This window comes from Plecotus auritus (genome assembly GCF_963455305.1).
Source record: "Plecotus auritus genome assembly, chromosome: 13".
Classification (NCBI taxonomy): Eukaryota; Metazoa; Chordata; class Mammalia; order Chiroptera; family Vespertilionidae; genus Plecotus; species Plecotus auritus.
The window spans coordinates 20,059,321-20,081,186 of record NC_137779.1 but is presented as its reverse complement, the minus strand read 5'-3'; the positions used below and the strand labels follow the sequence as shown (position 1 = coordinate 20,081,186).

The window sequence follows — 21,866 nt, the reverse complement described above, 5'->3', positions numbered from 1 at the left end:
AAAAAGTTAAATTCCTGGCTAAAAGTATGTACATCTATAGAACTACCCCGGATGTCCACATTAGTGCTGTATCCATGGGCTGCTCAGTCCCATGCACTACTAGGACTCTAACAGCTCACACTCTCCCTGGAGGCGAAGCTGGGCCGCTCTGAGGGCAGCACTCTCATTCAGTGCCACCGAAAAGGTTCTTCCCTAAAAGACAAGGATGCCCACGAAGGGAGAGGGCGAGTTAGTGACCAGCGAAGACAAGTCAATTATCGACACAGAAAGCAATAAATATTCAAAAGATAAAGTCCCACAATAAATTTGTGTAGCCCGCAGGTTCTTAACATGTGGATATTTCACTGTGAGTCAAGAGAAACTAAAATTTAAAAACAAGGGACCCCACTTCCTGAGAAGCACCCCGGGGTGTCTACAGAACACTCACCCAGACACTTGAACGGAATCACAATGTGGCTCTTGCACTGCTTTTTGTCCCGCCGGCACCAGTTGTCCACGCTGGCTGGCTGGTTGGCCTCCATCACATTGGTGATCTGTAGCTCTGGGTACATCTGCACAGAAAAGGCACACTCAGTGAGGGGACTGGTCTATAATAAATGCACATTCTCTCACAAGCAAGGCTGAGTGTCTGTTTACTCAGGGTCAGTGTTATCCTATGTAAATCTAAAGTTCCACTCGGTTGCCCCTGGCTCCAGATAAACTCTTCAAGTAAAAAGATACTTTAACGATTAGCTTTCTTGGGACAGGCAGATTTCTGACTACTAATGTGTTCTCTTAAAAAAAGGAATCTTTAATACAAAAGCAGCAAGGTTTAAGCCCAATAAGTCTGTTAGACATCAAGGATGCTTGTAGGGTACGTGTAAGTAGCTGAGTTCATGAATTAAAACATTTAAGAGGCAAGTCCATGGAAGTGTCTGTTAGTAAAATTATAGAACAATGCTAGGACCCTGGCCCTATAAGCCAGTCTTGGTAAGTAAGAAGTGCATTCAAACCTCTTCTATCCTTTTCTAGGTCAAGTTTTAACCCAAAACCAAGTTGAATCAGACTTGAGATGATCATTTACAGCAAGTGGAAACCACAAGCACACACATGACATGTTTGCTTCGCGTCTTCCTACGACAAGTGGAAGCCGAGAGAAGCAGGCTGTACAGTGGTCCTTCTGCAGTATTCCTTCCTCAGAGCACTGAGGTTCACAGCACACAAAGGCAAAAGCCTTCGAGAAGTCTCATCGCCTCACAGCTTAGAAACAAAGGCCCGGTGCACCAGTCTTTAGCCACTTAGTCTTAAGTCAAAAGAAAAGAATGATAGAATATCCATTTCTAAGGCAAATAGGCTCAAATTTGACCCAGAAACAAAGCGGTTTTAAGTTTCTGGCAACACTCTTACCTCCTGACAGTACTGAAGAACTTCTTCTTTTGTTCCAAAGCAGCTCTTGGTGCCTGTTGGGTCAGGTTCCCATTCCCCGGTCTGAATGTTCACGTGCATATTTAACTTTCCACAAAACATTGCAATCTGAGGCTCGGCGACAGCAAATCCTGTTCCAGCATTGGCTGCAAGAGCCTACGAAAGGGGGGCAGAAAACACGTTTACTGCAAAAAGGCCACACAAAGGAAGTCATATTCAGTTTTCTGTGACAGCAGAGCCGATCAGTTTTCACTGTAACTATTATGTCATAGACAAATCCCTTTCCCAGGAGCTAACCCAGAATAAAAATGACCTCTGGATGTACGTGATCAGAGTGAAAGATCAATGGGAAATTTAGCCCCCACTCCCTATCTGGATACTTCTGACTGGGAACCTATAACATAACTGCGGTCTCCTCTATTACAAAGCAAATCTACTTTCTGTTCCTTAATATATCGAACCACAAAAGCATAACATGTCTAAAGCTCCAGTAATTTTATTCAATTCACTTACACAAATTTTACTGAGCAGCTACTATGATGCAAATCAACAAGCTAAATGCGTAGGACACTCTCTGGTGAGCAGAAAGCTAAGACCCCACTCTCATGGGGCTTGCAGTCTAGAGCAGCAGTCCATACACCCAAAAGGGTGATCACATGCCCAGACACCCTAAGGAGGAAAAGAACACAGCACTGAAGAAGCACAGAAAAAGGGAATCGGCCCTGGGCTCGGATGAGATGATCAGGAAAGCTTCCTGGAGAGAATGGCACCTGAGTAGAGCAGAGCTTTGAGCACTGGAAGTGGAGAGTGGTACAGGTGGGAGGGGAACATACAGGGACAGACTGGACAGTCTGCAGACCAAGAAAGGACTTTGGTCCTTATCACTGGAAGCGTGGAGAGGTTTTAAGCACAAAGTCAGTATGTTCAAAATGCAGCTCTGATGCTTTCTCTGCTTGAGGGTGAGGAACAGACTGAAAGGAACCCAGAGTATATGCAGGGCGACGGCTCAGGAAGCTGCAGTTGCACAGTCCAAATGTGAGCTCTGACAGCTTGAGCTAAAGGAGGGTGATGGAGAGACAGACTCAAGAGATCACAGAGAGCAAAACAAACAAGACCTAGTGACGGATTAGCCAGGGGGATGAGGAAGAGGAAGATGACAAATCTGGCTAGTGTTACTTAAGAAGTGATGGTGTCATTCATGGAAACAGAACACTAAAAGGGATTTCATGAACAATTTTACCTTGTGTTAGTTAAAAATAATCAACTATTGCAGAAAGTCTTTTTTTTTGGCTAGTATTCTCTTCTTTGCAAAAGATCACAGCCATTAACTATGCATAAGTTACAGGTGAGAAATAACATCTAGGCATGAGGACAGTAAGGCTCCTGCAAAGTCTCTGGCAGCAGGAAAAAAGCACAGGCATCCCAACACCTAGAAATATGCCAACACTGATGGCTGTATCCACAGGGGAGCTGTATGGTCTTTCCTAGTGGAAGTTCTTTCAAAATAAAATTAAACAGCTTTTTAAAAAATGTTAAAACTTGGGTTGGGGAGGGAGGAGTAGGGTTAAATTGCATGATTATATTGTTCTATTTTTTCAGAGAGAGAAAGGAAGGGAGAGAGAGATTTGTTGTTCTACTCATTTATGCATTCACTGGTTGATTCTTGTATGTGCCCTGACCGGGAATTGAACCCACAACTTCAGTGTATTGGGACTCTAACCAACTGAGCTACCTGGCCAAGGCTATTCTATTGTTCTTTTTAAAGACAGCAATGAAAATAAAATGGTTTTTTATAACAGAAAGGTAGACCTGGCTTGAGTACATGGAAAAGGTGTGCTTTCCAAGCAATTCTTACTTATCTATGCTGATGGACGACACAGACGTGAATGGTCCTCCCCATCAAGAGCCTACATTAGATTTTTTAAAAAAATATATTTTATTGATATTTTACAGAGAGGAGGAGAGAGGGATAGAGAGCTAGAAACATCGATGAGAGAGAAACATCGATCAGCTGCCTCCTGCACACCTCCCACTGGGGATGTGCCCGCAACCAATGTACATGCCCTTGACCGGAATTGAACCCGGAACCCTTCAGTCCACAGGCCAACGCTCTATCCACTGAGCCAAACCGGTTTTGGCCTACATTAGATTTTGAAATACATTATGATCTTTTTCCAGGACAAATTTACCATCCTACACCTTTTGTTGTGATACTTATGAAAATTAGCCAGCTCTCCACTAGTACAAGAGAAGGAAGCACAAACACTTGTTGGACAGCTGGGAGAAAGGGAATTTGAAGTAAAATGTTGCCTACATCAATCTGGGTTGAAAACTACCTATTAAATCCAATCAGGAGAACAATTTGCAACTTTATGAACTAGAATTGACTGTAACCCTGTGATGATAGTCACTTATTAAAGTAGAAGGAAGATCCTATGCCTTCAGTATAACTGCATGTGAAGCTACAGATTGGTGTTGAGTCCTACTTCCCCCAAAGAAAGCAAAAAACATTTAAAAGAACACTAATGGTATTTATTAGATGGTAAAAGGATGCACAAGACAAATGTGTTAATTCTCACAATGAGTTCAAGACATGCACCAAAATGCCTCTTGTGGTGGCCTTTCTTCTTTTGGAGCCATATCTAAGCATGCCCCCCACTGGGGATCCAGCCCGCAACCCGCAACCTGGACATGTGTCCTGACTGGGAATGGAAGTGGGGACCTCTCGGTGCATAGGACCACACTCAATCAACTGAGCCACACCAGCCAGGGCTGGCCTTGTATATATTTAACATTAAAAACAGCTATTAAACAAATTGAGTTCTGGGTGTGATGTGCAATCTTTCAAGTGGGGAGTGGGGGTGGGGATTTACCTCTTAGATTCCAAAAATGAATACACATAAGACACAGGGTCAGTTAGTTATGTGAGGTCACCCAAGGCACAGCTGTGGAGTGGTCGGAACTGTGCAGGCAGCCATTTATTTATCAGCACCGAAGATTATGTTCCACGCGTTACTCATTATGGCTGTTAGAGAAAAGACCGCAAGAGTTCCAACTGCATAAATGTTCAGTGTATGGGTCAACCGCTGAGGTCAATACAGCAGTGGTAAGTGCACTTGATCTCTGTGCTGAGATGGTCAGCATTCCCTTCCCTAAAGAGAATCTAAAATACCAGAGGTTAAAGCAACAGGAAGAGGCAGCTAAGCAGCGACACCCTCACATCAGTTACCACCAAGAAAAAGGAGAGTAACTGGAACCATTCCAGACAGCTAATACACTGTAGTGATTCACTTTTGAGTTCAGAAAGATTAATCCTTGTGGTCATAAGAGACTCTCAAGAAGGTATCATCTGAAATATAAAAAGCCTCTGTGGACCATGTCTAGAAATCAACTAATCAAACATACCCCAACCTTATCTAGAGTATAATCAGATCTTTTTTATGTTTGTACTTCTTCACTTTGAAAATGCTCTGATTTAATGGGCTCTCCATTTTCTTAAGCGCACACTGTGCCTTGATCCATTACATCAACGTATAAATCAATCTGGTTCCTAATCTAACATGTTACAAATGGGGCGTCACTGCCAAGTCAGCAGTTCTGACATCCTGTGAACCTGGAATCCACTCCGAAAGGAAATTAATGCCCCTGCTTTGGCACTTAAGCCAGTGCCTGTGATCTAAGCATGCTGCAGCACTTTGAAGGCTTTGAAAACAAATTACATCAATTGCTATCCTAGCCCAGTGCTTCCATTTTACTTAATAATTCATTCTTAATAAGAAATTCCATTGTATTAATTTGGATCAGGAAAGAGAGTTTAGCTATTTAAGGACAGAAATTCAACTTGGTAAATAAAAAGTGTTTCTAGTAAATTGGTTGAAAACCTGAAATGGCTTAAGGCAATAAATAATTCTAAGTCTGAACCTAACTTATCCCCAACCCTTTAATCATCACTGGAGAGTTGCACCCCACACCCCAGCTAAGCCCCGCCTCCTTTCACAAAGCCACTCAGGACAGGTGCAGCGCTCCCAATCCAAGCAAATAAGCAAGCCCATTACTTCCTCCCTCACTGAAGCTACTGCCCCAGAATCTAATCTGGTTCTAGGGCAGGGGTGGGCAAACTTTTTGACTCGAGGGCCACAATGGGTTCTTAAACTGGACCGGAGGGCTGGAACAAAAGCATGGATGGAGTGTTTGTGTGAACTAATATAAATTCAAAGTAAAGGAGCGGAGGGGAGAGCAAGAGAACCCTTCGCTCTTTAGGCTCCGCGGGCCGGATAGAACAGCCGAACGGGCTGGATCCGGCCCACAGGCCGTAGTTTGCCCACGGCTGTTCTAGGGTTTGTGAGGGTGCCTGCCGGGAGGGAGCTGCTTCTTTCTACAGAGGAGGGTTCCATCCTATGATTGAGTGAATCATGTCTCCTTGGACAGGAGGGTGCTGCATCCAGCCTCTCAGGTGTCCAAGCTTCACCCTGGAAAGTCAAGTTAACTCAGTTCTAGTTCTTATAAATACTGAGCAATACAGCAATGGTAAGCACCTTTGCAACATCTATTTACTATTTGCATGCTAGTGATTTGTACATTAAAATGACTCAAAATCCATAGTGTCAAGATAGGTCCCCAAGATATTTACTAACTACAAAAAGGGAAACAAATTACTTCACAGTGGAGGCACCAACATTAACCTTACCAGCAATAAGACACTTAAGAATACCAACAGGAAAGACGTGGGCAAGACAGAGGGACTTACAGACTGGAAAAGACTAAGGAGAAATGACAAGTAAATGCAAGGGCGGGGGGGTGGGAGCCTGAAACAGGGACAGGACCTTAATGGGAGAACTGGAGGAGTTATTGAACTCAGGGCTGTAAATCTGTTAATAGCACTGTACCAACGTTAATCCTGCATTTTGATAGCTGCACTGTGGTTATATCAGATGTTAATATTAAGGGAGGTGGGATAAGGGTATAGGGGACTCTCTGTAGTATTTTTGCAACTTTTAAAAAACACTCTAAAATTAGTTCAAAATAAACTGGTTTTGGTTTTTTAATCCTGTTGATTGCCTGCCTGAATTTCACTCATGATTACATGGATTCAATTTGTCAAAGAGAAGGACAAAGAGTAAGTATAATCAGAGCAGGCCCAATACCTAAAAAAACATACTGTTTTATTCTGAACACATGAGCACACATTCTAAGTGGTAAAATGCCATGTGTACAAACATTAAGTCTTATTTCTCTCCAATGGGAGGACAATAACAGTTCTGCTCAGAGCCTAAGACATAAGAAAGTCCACTCTTATTACTGTCAAAGGGTGCCTAGTTTGGAGCCTTTAAAGTATCTTCATCAGCTGTACAAAAGTGAAGCTTTCAATTAAAAAAACGAAGATCCACGCTTCAAACACTTTAACCCGCTATTGAATAAAATAGCAGTTTTCTTGTCAAGCGTTTTCTAGCACACGAAGCAAAACCTATTCTTAAAAGTGAGTTTTCATCACACCGGTTGAAAATCACTGACCTCTTTTTACATTTGAACTTCTAATTAGAAGCTGGTGAATTAGGGTTATGAGAGAAAAATTCCAAATATAAAAGGTCAATATTCTTCCACTGACATATAGCAGCTATTATGTACGATTTTCACAGGCAGTAATTTATACAATCCCTGCTTTTATTAGAGCTCTAATATTAAAGCATAGATGAGGTATCACTGCAGAGACTAGAAGTGTTTTAAGAGGTCTCTTCGGCTTTTGACAGGGCCCGGTAAGTTGTCCATCTGGATTACACTGGTAAGGATCCAAGCACCGAGATTTACGTGAGGTCTTCTTTACGCATGTGTCTCTGAGATGAGCAGGAAGTCTTTTATAAAAGAAGTTATTGAAAAACACATCTGGTACTTTTATATTTAAAAAAAAAAAAAAGATGCAGAACAGTGTTTATGGACCTAAAATTCTAATGTTTTTTACTGCCTCCTGTTTCTTTCCAATGTCCCATAGTAAAATAGGAATCCTTAAAAAAAACAAAACGATTCCCACAGGTAGGACGACACGAGGGACGTGCCCTGTCCAACCATCAGGCATCTGCTCACCCCACTTCTGATCTCAGAAGAAGTGTGCGATGTGCCGCTCTATCGTACAACAGGGCTGCTAACATGCACACTGCTCCCAGGCTTGCTGTGGGGATTAAATGAAGGTAATGCACTAAGCACGATGCCGACCTCAGAGCAAGCACTCAAATGTGAGCCTGGTTATCATGGGGCTGGTTCCTACGGACTTAATTCTCTGTGGCTACCATTACACAGAACTGGGGCTTAAACCACGGGCACCCAGGGACCAAAGAACACGTGAGATCCTCACGTGGCCAGTCATCCCCAAAGCCAGGAGAGCATGAAATGGGGTTAAAGGACTGCACGTTGCTTTTTTACAGAGTAAACGGAACATGCCTCGAGCAGGCTGCAATAACGCTCCGCATTTCATTTTGTGGGAATTCAGTTGCCAAATGTTTACATGAATATTTTAATGCTGGCCTATTTATTTAAAGGAAAATCACCGGGAGCTGCTGGCTTGCTAGCTTCCTGGATCCGGTCTGGCTTTCGATTGGCTGACAAGTGGTGTCAGCACGAATCTGCAGTTACTATTAAGTCACTGTTGTGATTTTTTTAAAAAGCACTATGTAAATTATTTCTCTAAGTGTGTCTTCTTAAGGGATATTCCCTCTACTTACCAGCTATGCCAGTGGTCGGCAAACTCATTAGTCAACAGAGCCAAATATCAACAGTACAACGATTGAAATTTCTTGTGAGAGCCAAATTTTTTAAACTTAAACTTCTTCTAACACCACTTCTTCAAAATAGACTCGCCCAGGCCGTGGTATTTTGTGGAAGAGCCACAATCAAGGGGCCAAAGAGCCGCATGTGGCTTGCGAGCCGCAGTTTGCCCACCACTGAGCTATGCCACCTCATGGAAGTTATTTCCTCACTCTCTTGATCTTAGCTATCACTTGTGTGCAATCTAAATATGGCATTACCCAAATTTTAGATATTACAATAAATGACACCTACAATATTAACTTTGGACTTTGGTTCACATTACAACAGACAGAACTCCACTTTCCAAAAACTCCTGACATCTAAGAAACATGGCTGGGAAACAAAGAGGCTTCCTTGAGTGAGATTCTGCATGATTCCAAAGCTAAGCAGCAATCTGTCATACTCTGAACGCAGAGGTCAAAAAGCCAGGAGGCTTGAGCATTAATATAAGATGATCTTAATGGTGTGAACTTGGGCTTAACCTTTGAACTCAAGGGCCAGTATTACTTAAAAAATTATTTACTACGAACGTACTAAATAAAGTGTGTGCAAGCCCGGGGGAGTTTATATAGGGATGCGCTTTCTAAACCTTCAAAGGGTAAAATGATTCAAGTTAAAAAACACCCAGAAGTATTGCTGATTAAATATTAATAATTAAATACGTTCATTCTAAATCATTACTATTGAGTCACAGACGATAGAAATATAACTGATGGGAGGTTTTCTGTGGAATTCCAAGCACAAACTTGGCAATATTATCAGAAATTATAAACATACTTCTGGCTGATCTGAAGCTCTGTGATACTGTGTTTATTAAATGCAATTTCACAGCCATTAAAAATTAGGTAAGTTTTTTTAGCATATTTCAAAATTTCATGTACTTGAAATGTAATAACTTACACCTTTTAAAGAAGTATTCAGACAGACCCATCTCACTAAAATAAATAGTCAACCTAGTCAATTTACCAAGGTTACGTTGGGAAACTATCCAACACGTCTGCTTTGGCTGCAGAGCTCTATCTGACTTCCAGATGTTACACCTACAGCCCGGGCCAGGTGGCTCAGGTGGGTGGAGAGTCATCCCCTACACCAAAAGGCTGTGGGTTGGATTCCCGGTCAGGGCACATACACAGAGGCAACCAATGTGTCTCTTACATCGATGTTTCTCTCTCTCCCTTTCCTCCTCCCTCCCTCTAAAATCAACTAAAAAAAAAAAAAGTGACAACCACAAACATGGAAGGCCAACGTCAGAGATCTCAATTCCACTGGATCCCTTTCCTTTTAATACATCCAGGCAAAGGAAATAACCCATGCAGCTGAAAACATTCATGTTTTAACGTGTAGAATGGTTTTTATTGCTGTGTTAAAGCAGGCGTTCCCTGACATTCACTAGGGGGCTAGTAAGGTCTGCAACAGGTTTTCAGTGGCCTCCTGAAGAATAAGAAGGTCTAGAGTGCATTTGTGTGCACACATGATTAGAGGACAACAGAATTGCTAACTGTTCTCTCTTGAGAAATGACTGTCCCGAATTCTAACATTACTTCCTTTCCACCTTCTGCTTTCAAATGTTTTTCATAAAATGGCCCCAACAGTGAATGGGTAGTCTGTTTTAAAATAATATTCTGTAATATTAAGAATTGACAGCCTTACCTTTCTAAAAATTTTTTTCTTAGTTTTTACTAGCCCATGAAAACCAAAGGCTTATTATAAACTCTCTAAGGTTCTCTGATGCCAAAAGGCAAGAAAGGGCAGAAATTCTTAAGTGAATAACCCTTATCTTTGTTTATAAGTACAAAATAAGACAATCTGCCAAATGACTTTCACAGGGCAGAAAGAGGCGAATTTCTATTTTAAAACACAGGTAGCAATTTCTACATGCTATTCTGCTAAATGTTTTGCTATATTTACTAGGTGCAAGCAATATTCGGATACCAATCTTGATGTCACAACTCACTTTAAACTTCTTTATTTTTATTTTATTTATTTTATTTTATTTGTCAATCCTCACTTGAGGATATTTTCCCACTGATTTTTAGTGAGAGTGGAAGGGAGGAGGAGAGACAGAGAGAGAGAAACATTGATGTGAGAGAGACACATAGATTGGTTGGATTGGCTGCCTCCTGCACATTCCCCTGACCAGGGCCTGGGATGAAGCTTGCAACCTAGGTATGTACCCTTGACCGGAATCAAACCCGGGACCCTTCTTCGGTCCGCAGGCTGACGCTCTATCCACTGAGCAAAACCGGCTAGAGCTCACTTTTAACTACTAATATCCAACAAAACAACCGTAAAAGTAACAAAAATATGAAAGTGCCCCACCCTCTCCTAGTTCAAAGCAGTCAAAAGGCATCTTTCCTATGATTTACACAGCATCTAAATCTGAAAGTAAATACAGGCTGTATTATCAGCTCACTCCAGATCTGCTTGCATACAATAATGCTTCCTGTCTGGGACCCATGCCCATCCATGTGCATTATTGTAATTATCAGCAATTTTAAAAATAAAGTAATAAAGCTAGTATGAGCTGCTGGTCAGTATGTGTATTGCATGCTGCCACTGAGGCAGGATAGATAGTCAGAAGCTGGGAAAATTCCTTGGCAAGTAGAATGGGGAAACTAAGACAGCTGAACAAACTGGCCAAGCAATTTACAGCCAGATCCAGAAGGTCACCTTCCTAGAAGTAACTTCTAGGCCTCAAGTGTACTTTAGCTCCAGGCCCAGAAAAGCAGCAAAACCAGGTGGGTGATGCCAGGACCAGCTGCAATGGCTCATGACCCCTGCCCTGGAACTGACCAATCAGTGGAGACTACGACCCTAAAAGGATATACCTGGAAAAGCTGATGACTATTCTATTGAAATTCTCCCCTAAACTCCCAGCCTTTAAAAACCCTCAAAACAAAGCAAAGGACCCAGCAAGCACTCTCCCGCCCAGGAGCATGCCAGCACTTTCCCTTCCCCTCTTCTTCCCTCCACAGGCGTGCATCTCCTAAACCCAAAGGGACTCCAGGAGACTTGCAACCAGGGGAGCGATGGGTAACAGCAGCTCATCCCAGGCTAACCCCCTGAACTTGTCTCCGAGGCCCCCTTTTCTCTGACTTCCCAGTGAGCCAAAGCAACCCCGCCTAGGCTCTCCTGTTGCTTCTTTTATGCTAAGCCAGCCGTGGGCAAACTACGGCCCGCGGGCCGGATCCGGCTGTTCTATCCGGTTCTCTTGCTCTCCCCTCCGCTCCTTTACTTTGAATTTATATTAGTTCACACAAACACTCCATCCATGCTTTTGTTCCAGCCCTCCGGTCCAGTTTAAGAACCCATTGTGGCCCTCGAGTCAAAAAGTTTGCCCACCCCTGTTAAGCCCTCCCCTATTTCACTGTCCCCAGCTTTAACAACATACTCTCAAAATCACGTGGACTCGTGCTGTGACGAACCCACTCGCTACAGGCCAGTCCTAGGCAGACCTGCTCAGGGCCTCCCTAGGATCAAGCCACCTAACTACTAAATAAATGCATAAAGGAGAAGAAAAGCTACATCCAGTAAAAAGAATGACTAAGAAGGATGTAAATGTGCGCAAACACACCCACACCCACAGTGGAAAGTACAACAGCACTACTGTTCTCCTTGTCAGGTGGCCTCTGGGGAGCTGTGGCCACACTCCTGCCCTCTACGATCTGTTCTCACACGCACTCTAAATGATCTCAGCACACATCACTCTTCTGAGTCCAAGGGATTCCCACCCTTTACCAATGACCCCTGCCTCACTCCATCACCCAGCCTCGTGCTCAGCACCACCCTCCCTGAGTCCTTGTGTCCACACACCAGCCAGGGTCTTTCCAACCTCAAGTTTCTCCACCTAGAACTCCCTTCCCCTGCTCTTCCTGAAGAGACAGACACAGTCTCACCTTTCAAGACCAAAATGTGCATCCTGAGGCCTTCCTGAGGACAGTCCCCAAGCCATGGCTATGGCTGCCTTCCCCCCGCCCTCACTGTCCCCCTCCACTCCCCAACAATCTGAAACTACCTGCACTGTCCAGCTCCCTCCATTAGAATGTAAGTCAGTCCTCAAAGGGAGACCCTCATCTGTTTTCTAAACACAGTATCTGGAAACAGCACCTAGAATAAACGGTAATCATTTACACCAAAGTAGATCAACAATGAATGCCAAATTAAACTTTAAAAAAGAAGCATATGCAGTATGGCAAGTCTGGATTTTTTTGCCAAGTGAATCCACGTACACAGCCTGAAAAGTCACGTTAACACGAGGCTCACAGGAGAATGCAGTCCTCGGCCCCACGGGTTGGGAGGTGGTCAGATGTCAGGTTTCAGATGTGGGTGCACTGTATTTTGAGTACTCAAAGGTTATCCAAGTGGCAATAGTGGAGATATTTCCCAGACAAAAATATAGGTCAGGAACTCCCGAGCTGGAATTATGAATTTGCAATTATGGGCTGAATTATGAATTTGCAATTCAGTACCAAGCTGAAAGAATTTTAAACCCAGAGATTAGGCAGGATCATCTGGGGAGACTGCAGTTGAAATGGAGGACAGAATCACAAGAAATATCAACATTTGCCCAGATGGTATGGGTCAGTGGTTGAGCATCAACCCATGAACCAAGAGGTCACCAGTTTGATTCCCATTTAAGGCACATGCCAGGTTTTGGGCTCGATCCCCAGTAGGGGAGCACGCAGGAGGCAGCTGATTGATGTTTCTCTCTTATCAATGTTTCTATCTCTCTATCCCTCTCCCATCTTCTCTCTAGAATCAATAAAAATATATTTTAAAAAAGAACTATCAACATTAAGGTGTACAGGAAGTCCATTGCTGAGGGAGAAAAACCAGGAGATAAAGCAGTACCAACTGAAATGCCAGCCCACGATTTCCCAAGGTTATGGAGCACTAGTCACTTCAATGTGGCAAAAGTGACAGAAACAAGGCCACTCTGAGCCCAAGAGACACTGAGTACAGACAGAAGGTGAGTCTGCCGGATCAAGTATTTCCCATGAAGATTAGCATCCAAATTGAGATGTGGCTATAAAGGTAAATATATGCTGAACTTCAAAGATTTAGTATGTAAATTGAAAAACGTCAAGTTTCTCATTAATTATATTACATGTTGATTTTATAATATGATTATATATGTAGAAATGATAATATATCAGCTATGAGTTAAATAACATATGTTGTTAAAACTAATTTCATCTATTTTTGCTTTTAAAGAAAATGCTAACTAGAAAAATTTACATTGCACATGCGCCTTGCATTTATTTCTACTGGACATGCTGTGCTGAATGTTCAGTTAACACTGTGCTAAGACATGACCTGAATGATTTTTTTCTTTCACCTGTAGATGCCATTTAAATGCACTTTACCCCTGACCAGTGTTGCTCAGTGGTTAGTGTCAGCTCGTGCATCAAAAGGGAATAGAACCCTGTCAGGGGCAAGTACCTGGGATGCAGGTTTGATTCCCGGCCCCCAAGTATGGCAGGCAATCAACCCATGTCTCTCTCTCTCTCTCTCACTCTATCTCTATCTCTATCTCTATCTCTTCCCTCCTAGCCCCTCTCTTCCACTCTCTGGGAAAAAAAAAAAAAAAATCAATGGAAAAAAATACCCTCAGGTGAGGATTAACAAAATGAACAAAAAAATAATAATGAAATAACATAAATGCACTTTCCTTTCTTCCATCATGAAGACCAGCAAGCGTTCTTGGTGATGCAAGCATGCATTCACATGGTTCCTTGAGGATTGAGAAATCTTCAAGTTGATAAGAGTTAAGTGGGTGAGAGCCACAAAGGCTGTCTGAAGAGGTTACAAGTAAAATAAGGAATAGGAATTAGAAAAAAGGACCTAGAGACATTTCTTCTTAAAAAAGATTGATTATGTAAGTGAGTAAGGTGCCAAGAGCCAAAGTTCTTATTTTATCCAATTGCTAGACCAGGGAGAAGGGGGACACACACACACAGGGAGACTCTCGCCTCCACCCCCAACTCTTTAGATTCACTTATATGTTCACTAGTGACCCGGTGCATGAAATTCGTGCACATTAAAAGGGGATTAGAGGAAATAATTTAATATTGCTATTTGTCCTTTCTCTATAATAGAAGTGTCAGAGATGAAAGAAAATTAGTAAAATGTATATGAAAACCTTCCTCCTGTCAGAGTCTGGGGCACACCATGGGACCCAGAGTCAAGTCCCTGCCCACCCACACGCGCCTCAAAATCGCGTGAGACCCAGACCCGGCCGGGCCCCACCTCCCTCATTGGGATAGATCCAGACCTGGCTAGTCCCACCCTTGTCAAGCCCCGCCGGGCAGGGAGCATAGCCTCAGGTCCCCTGTCAAGCCCCATTGGCAGGGGGGGTGCAGCCTCAGGTCCCCCCTGGGCGGGGGGTGCGGCCTGAGTTCCCCCAACCCAGCACTGGGGGTGCACCTGAGGTCCCCTGTCAAGCCCCGCCAGGCAGGGGGGCGCAGCCTCAGGTCCTCTGAGGTGGGGGGCACAGCCTGAAGTCCCCTATCAAGCCCCACCTGGTGGGTGGCATGGCCTGAGGTCCCCCAGCCCCAGCGCCAGGCCAGGGGAGCAGCCTGAGGTCCCCTAGCCCAGCACCAGGACAGGCAGTGCACCTTGAGGTCGCCTGTCAAGCCCCACTGGGTGGGGGCCGTGGCGCCAGGTCCCCTGTCAAGCCCCGCCAGGTGGGGGTGCGGCCTGAGGTCCCCCGGTCTGGCGCTGGGGTGGGGGGAGCAGCCTGAAGTCCCCTAGCCCAGCACCAGGACAGTAAGCGTACCTTGAGGTCCCCCAGGGGAGTGCGGCCTGAGGTCCCCTGGCCTGGCACTGGGGCGGGGGGAGCAGCCTGAGGTCCCCTAGCCCAGCACCAGGACGGGAAGCGCACCTTGAGGTCCCCTGTCAAGCCCCACGGGGGCGGGGAGGGCATAGCCTCAGGTCCCTGCTGATTGCTTGTTAAGGCTCCTTATGGGAACTTGGCCTCAGCTGTGGGTGCAGCCATCTTTGTGACAGAGTGATGGTTAATTAGCATATTCCCTCTTTATTAGATAGGATGTCTGACTGAAACAATCAATCAAACAAAAAACCCTCTCCAGGCTTCTGACCATCACAGACCAAAGTCCAAAGGTCTTCTAAAGATAAATAATAATAATAATAACAACCAGAACAGATGAAATATATATTAGACTCCAGTGATAACAAGATGAATGGGTCACAAGTCCTCCAAGACCTCAGCTGTGTGGAAGCTTGGTATGGTAGGGAGACAGCACATAAACAAAACAGCCCTAATAAAAAGGGAAAGAGTCTCAAAGTGTCACAAGAGATTCCCAACTGCTGTTTGATCGCTTCCTAAATGGCAGTCAAAAGCAGCCACAATGAAAGGTACACTAACACCCCTATTTTCTATAGGCATAATATTACAAATTGGAAGTCTATTCCTGAACAAATATGAAAATAAAGAGAAGAAAGAACAGACACATATGTTGTTATAAACATACATATCTAGATCACAGAAGCTCTTTTGGAATGATCCCTTTATGCGTGAGTGTGGCTGAAGCTTTTCAAAATCTAGTGAAGTATGACTGGCTGGTGTGGCTCAATAGTGGAGCTTCGACCTATGAACCAGGTGGTCCCAGTTCAATTCCCAGTCAGGGCACATGCCTGGGTTGCGGGCTTGATCCCCAGTGTGGGGCATGCAGAAGGCAGCCGATCAATGACTCTCTCTCATCATTGATGTTTTTCTCTCTCTCCCTCTCCCGGCCACTCTGAAATCAATAAAAATATATATTAAAAAAAAAATCTAGTGAAGTACAGAAAGGGGACTTCTTTTCCTTGCAAACTTCTCTGGAGCAAGCCTGAGTATTCCTTTGTTGCTCTGAGAACCTTATTATTTCCTTCAAGTTTACAAGCCTGGATGATTCTCACTGCCAATTCACTGTAGCACCTGAATGCCTCAGTCATGTCAAAAATGGAGCCAGGCATTTTCCCAAAGATGCATGTTCAGCCCTGACCGGTTTGGCTCCGTGGATAGAGCGTCGGCCTGCGGACTGAAGGGTCCCGGGTTCGATTCCGGTCAAGGGCATGTACCTTGGTTGCGGGCACATCCCCAGTGGGGAGTGTGCAGGAGGCAGCTGGTCGATGTTTCTCTCTCATCGATGTTTCTAACTCTCTATCCCTCTCCCTTCCTCTCTGTAAAAAATCAATAAAATATATTAAAAAAAAATGCATGTTCAGAACTTAGTCCTCCCAATTTCAACTAGTTTTCCTGGACAACTCTGTGATGTCTCTGTACCAGTGCTTGTAGCCTTCCCTGAACACGGATTTTCTTCAAATCCATCTAATCTTTTCTCCCCCTGGAGTAATCAAAACTATCCTATTCCTTGTGCTAAAACTTTCTTCCTTTAATGATTTATAGCCATTTACAATTATTCTGTATAGTAACATGACATTTTTATTTGAATTCAGATACTCCATAAAAGCAAATCAATAAAAAGTAGGTGAGCACATGGCAACCATTGGCAAATTCTAAACCATTATACTTTGGATTAAAAAAAAAATGACAACCACCTTACCTTGTTAAATTCATTTTATGTATTTTATAGTTAAAAGCTCCCAAATGGTCTTTATTCTTTTCGTTGTTGGTTAATCCCCACGGAGAATTTTTAGAGAGAGTGGAAGGGAAGGGGAGAGACAGAGAGAGAAATATTGATGTGAGAGAGACACATCACTGGTTGAGCCCCAACCGGGGCCAGGGATCAAGACTGCAACCACAGTACATGCCCTTGACTGGAATCGAACCTGAGACCCTTTAGTCCGCTGGCCAACAGCTCTAACCACTGAACCAAACCAGCCAGGACTGGTCTTTATTCTTTAATATATTACTACAATCCACAACAATACATATATGATATATATGTATCTATGTGTATATATACATATACATGGTATGGTTTATTAAAAAACACTACTACAATTATTCATGTCCTTAGATCTGCCTCTAAATGACATTCAATCCAAACATTGTAAGAAGAAAATTATTTTTGCCAACATATATAGTGCCTTTACCAAAAAAAGTCTCCTCAGTAATTTTCAACAGCACGTGTTAGCACACACACTTTGTCTACAAAAATCCCCCCTTGTTTTTCTTCTAAATAGTCTTACAAAGTCATCAGAAATAGTTCACCTTGAACCCTTCAGAAACAGGCAAGTCAAGCAGCTATTTAGGTATGTAATACTATCTGGTAACCTAGTACCCAAGCCAAATTTGGGTGATCCACGTTGGCTTGTATTAGAATGATTTTCCTTTGCCCTGCTCATCTCTTGGGAACAGTTATTAACAAGCTCAATGGAAAAAAGTTTGCAATTCGTTTGTAATACTTAATGCCAGGATGAAAACAGATGTTCATATTAGGTTAAAGTGACTTCTTTGGCCCTGTTAAAAAAATTGATTTCAGATATTTCCAAATGTATGTAATCTAACATCACAGAAGCCGCTATCTCAGTAATACTTAACATAAAATTTTACTTGGCCAACATATGCTCACATAAAATGATGTAATCTTATCTATATTTGTATAAGACATTTTTTACCCTTCTGGTCACTTTGTCTCTTTCCTTTCTTCCAAACATTTTTGCCATAGAACTCCAAAATGTTCCAAAAACTGATGTAGCCCCTCACACCCATGATCAACTGTACATTTTTTTAAAATCCACACTTAGCTACAGACAGCAAAAATGCTAAAAACCAGATTCAAAGAGAAAAGCTTAAAAGTAGCCAGAGATAAAGAACACATTACCTTTAAAGGAGCAACAACTATGCTGACAGCTAAGTCAAGCTGTGGGTTATATTCAACAGTAGGATACTGGTTTCATTAAATATGAGCAGTAAAGTAAGATCTTTAAAATGATGAAAGAAAGTCTATTCCCAATGACCCTATCTTGCAAGAAAGGTAGTGAGACAGATATTTGGTAAAAGAATGTCATCAAAAAACCTACCCTTAAAAAGATTCTAAAGTGTGTTTTGGAAGAAAAAACTTATCCCAGAAAGAAGGTCAGAGATACAAGAGGCATGAAGAATAACAAAGAGAATATGTAAATCTAAATCAGAGGCTCTCAATCGCACTGAAAATTTGATTACCTGAGGAGTATTTAAAAAATACAGTCCTGCACCACTTAAAGACAGGATGGGTGCTGAGGAATGCTGTGGGAACATCAAAAGTGCACGTACACAATCCTAGATGGTCGAGCCTACTACACACCTAGGCTGTAAGGCTACAAGCCTGTACAGCATGTAACTGTACTGAATACTGTAGGCAACTGTAACACAATGGTAAGTACAAAACTTTTAATAGTCCAGTGACAACAGTTAATAATATTGCATTGTATATCTGAAAGTTGCTGAGAGTAAATCTTGAAAGTTTGGCTCAAATAAACTCATTAAAATTCTACCAGTTTGAACAACTCTTATGCTGACACACCGTACATCTTAAACTTACAAAATGTTCTATGTCAATTATAACTCAATTTTAAAAATTAACTAAGTAAAAGCCTGAAAAAACATGTGAACTGCAGCGTAAGCCCTGTTCAGAATAAAATTTATAGCTTTACATAAACGCATTAGAAAAGAAGGTTGAAAAAATTTTAATTCAGCAGTCATCTCAAATTGTTAGGAAAAGAACAAATTAATCCCATGAATTGTAGAAAGAAGAAAATAATGTGCAGGAAGTAATAAAATTAAAATAAACAGACAATAGACATGATCAACAAAACCCAAAGCTGATTATTTAAAAAGACTATTAGGAGGCCCAAGATGGCTGTGGCACAGGCGGATCCTGAACTCACCCCCTTCCATGAGCAAACTCAAACATATATGAATAGAGAGACCAATTTCTCCTGTGAGACAAACGGCTGAATGAACAGCTTCTGAACAACAAGAAAAGAGATGGACTAGAGAGGGAGGTACTGTGGGAGCTGCCCTGGCTCTGGAGTGACATTGTTTACGTCCCCTCCACTGAGGGCTGGCAGGAGCTCTACTTGGGGGCTTTGGCTCTTGTGCAAGATCAAATGCAGGGGGTTCCTGGCTACCATGCCTGGAGCCTCTGGCTCCTAAGCAAGCAGAACAACAGGGTCCTGACCTCTGTGCTGGGAGCCACCCCAGTCTGGAAAACCAGTGCCTCGGGCATCGTAAGAACCTGCTCTGCTCCAACTGGCTTCCCAAAACTATCAGGCTGCACAGCACCTGGACAGAGGTCACTTCTACACAAGAACACTTTGTACAGAGAAAGCTGAGGAGCTGCGGATGCTCTCAGGGGTGTGAGAACACTCCAGGTTAAAGGTGATTTAAGCCGGCCTCCACCTCCATAGGGTGGGCAGGGGCTCTATCGAGGTGCTCTAGCCTGCCTGCCAAGTCTCTGCAGCACATTCCCAGACACCTCCCTTGCCCATTTTAAGTCAAACAAACAGAGCAAGTAGGACCAACAGGGCATTATTACACCTGACCTCCCCATCCAGAGCTGCCCCTGCTCATAGGCCTGTGGCCCTGACACCTTAGACACCCCCTCGGTTCCTACTGGCCTGCCAAAACCACCTGGCACACGGAGCCTACACAGAGGCCGCTTCTACATAAGGCCACTTTTTTCAAGATGTGGAGAAATAGCTATTTTGTCTAATTCTTATAAGAAATGTAGATAAATAATTTACTTAATAAAGAATTCAAAGAAATGGTCATAAGACTGCTCACCATACTAGAGAGTGGAATATGGGAACTTGGAATTTCAGCTAAGAGTTAGAAAGTATAAAGAACTAAGTAGACCTAAAAAAAAAAAGTCAACAGACCTGAAAAATACAATAAACTGAAATGAAAAATACATTAGAAAGAATCAACGTCAGATGAGCTAATACAAAAGAATGGATCAGTGACCTGGAACAGACTCATCCATATACACTAGAGATATTAACAACAAAGGTGTCATGGGAAAATAGAAAAGGATGACCTTGACAATAAATGGTGAAGCTGGTTTATGCTAGATATCCATACAGAAAAGAGAAATAAAAAAACTGATGCTTCATAACTAAACAAAAATCAGTTCCAGGTAAACTGTACTTTCAAATGTGACAGGCAAAACAAAAGGCTTCTAATCTACAACACAGTAGGATAATAGCTATGTCCTCAGAGTAGGAAAAGACTTCTCAAATAGGACACAAAAAGCACCTACTGTAATTTTAAATCGCTTTGAAAGAAAATAATTTAAAAGAAAATAAACTGGTAAATTAGACATTAAAATTAAGAACTTCAAAAGACATCATTAAGAGAGTGAAAAGGCAAGCCACAGAGAACAGTATTATCTCAATAACCTCAATCTGGAAACATCCCAAATGTCCATCAATAGCAGAACAAATTGTGGTTTCCTCATACACAATGGAGTACTATACAGCAATGGAAACAAATGAACCACAGCTATACTCAACAATACAGACTCTCAAAAACATGTTTAGTGAAAGAGGCCAGATACTAAAGAATACATACTGAAGGACTGCATTTACACAAAACTAGAGAACAGGAAAAAACTCAAACATGGTGTTAAGGAATGAATGCTTAGGCGGTAAAACTATAAAGACAAGCAGGAAGCAATTACATACAATAAAAGTCACGGTCACAGTTACTGGAGAGGGTGAGGGGGGATGTTCTATTTCTTGACCTTGGTGGTAGGTGCACAAATTGTTTTATGAAAACACACTGATATATATTTTTTTCTTTTGTGTACTTTTAAATTTTAAAAACTCAAAAATACCCAGGGGCTTCTGATATTGGGTGGCCAGAAATGGTGCTCTGCATGCTGGGTGTGTTCAGGAGTATGGCACTACCTCTATTTACAGTTCAAGTATCTTAGGCACCTTACCTTCTAAAATATCACAAAACACCATCCAACAATGAATACTACACGGATAAACCAATATTTATTACAACCAAGAGCCAGAGCAAGTTTCTCTGGAATCCAAGGAGATGACAGAGCTCTCTCTCGGCATGCAAACAGGAATAGGAATGCTCAACTCCCAACTCAAAATAAGAGCTACCTCTGGAAGGAAGGTTAATGGGAGGTGGAAAAGTTTAAAGGTCTATCGTAGTTTTTATTTCCATATCTATAATACTTTAGTTATTTCCAAAAGAAAGGCTAAGGCAAATATGGAAATGTTAAAATTTAACAAAAGATATGAGTATCTTTTATATACTTACTACATTATGTTGGAAATGTACATAATTAAAAAGAGTAAAACAAAAGGTCCTACACTCTCATCAGCTCATTTCTCCAGGTAAAAATTCTGCTTCAACCAAAGCAAGTCATCAGTTAGCCTTCCAGAAACAAAGTCTAAAATATTCAAAAATACTATGTTCTATACCACCACCACTAAATCTCAGGTTTTCTCCTTCTCTAGGCTATCATCCATGTCTCATATCCAATTTTTCACATACTTCATCATTCCAGCCATTTTATTCTGAATGTAATATTCCTCAAAATGAAGGGCCAAGATCCTAATAACTGCAGTGTGTGTGTCTCCTCCAAGGTCTCATTTCGCCTTTTAATTCACAGATACTCCTGGTAAGAAAAAATTAGGTCTTTTTCTTTCCAGTTAGCCCAGCTATATAACTACCCAAACTGTATAAGCACTGG

At 42.4% G+C, this 21,866-nt stretch overlaps 1 protein-coding gene across 4 annotated transcripts in view; it reads right to left on the bottom strand.

The window, feature by feature from the left end:
- APLP2 (amyloid beta precursor like protein 2) overlaps positions 1-21,866 on the bottom strand; it is a 60,272-nt gene that overhangs the window by 31,002 nt on the left and 7,404 nt on the right. For all 4 annotated transcript variants that reach the window (XM_080649767.1, XM_080649768.1, XM_080649770.1 and 1 more), the window contains exons 2-3: positions 1,387-1,560; positions 428-551 (exon numbers count right to left, since the gene is read on the bottom strand). In XM_080649767.1, the coding sequence (XP_080505893.1) occupies positions 428-551; positions 1,387-1,560 (298 nt within the window). The remainder of the gene's footprint in view (positions 1-427; positions 552-1,386; positions 1,561-21,866) is intronic.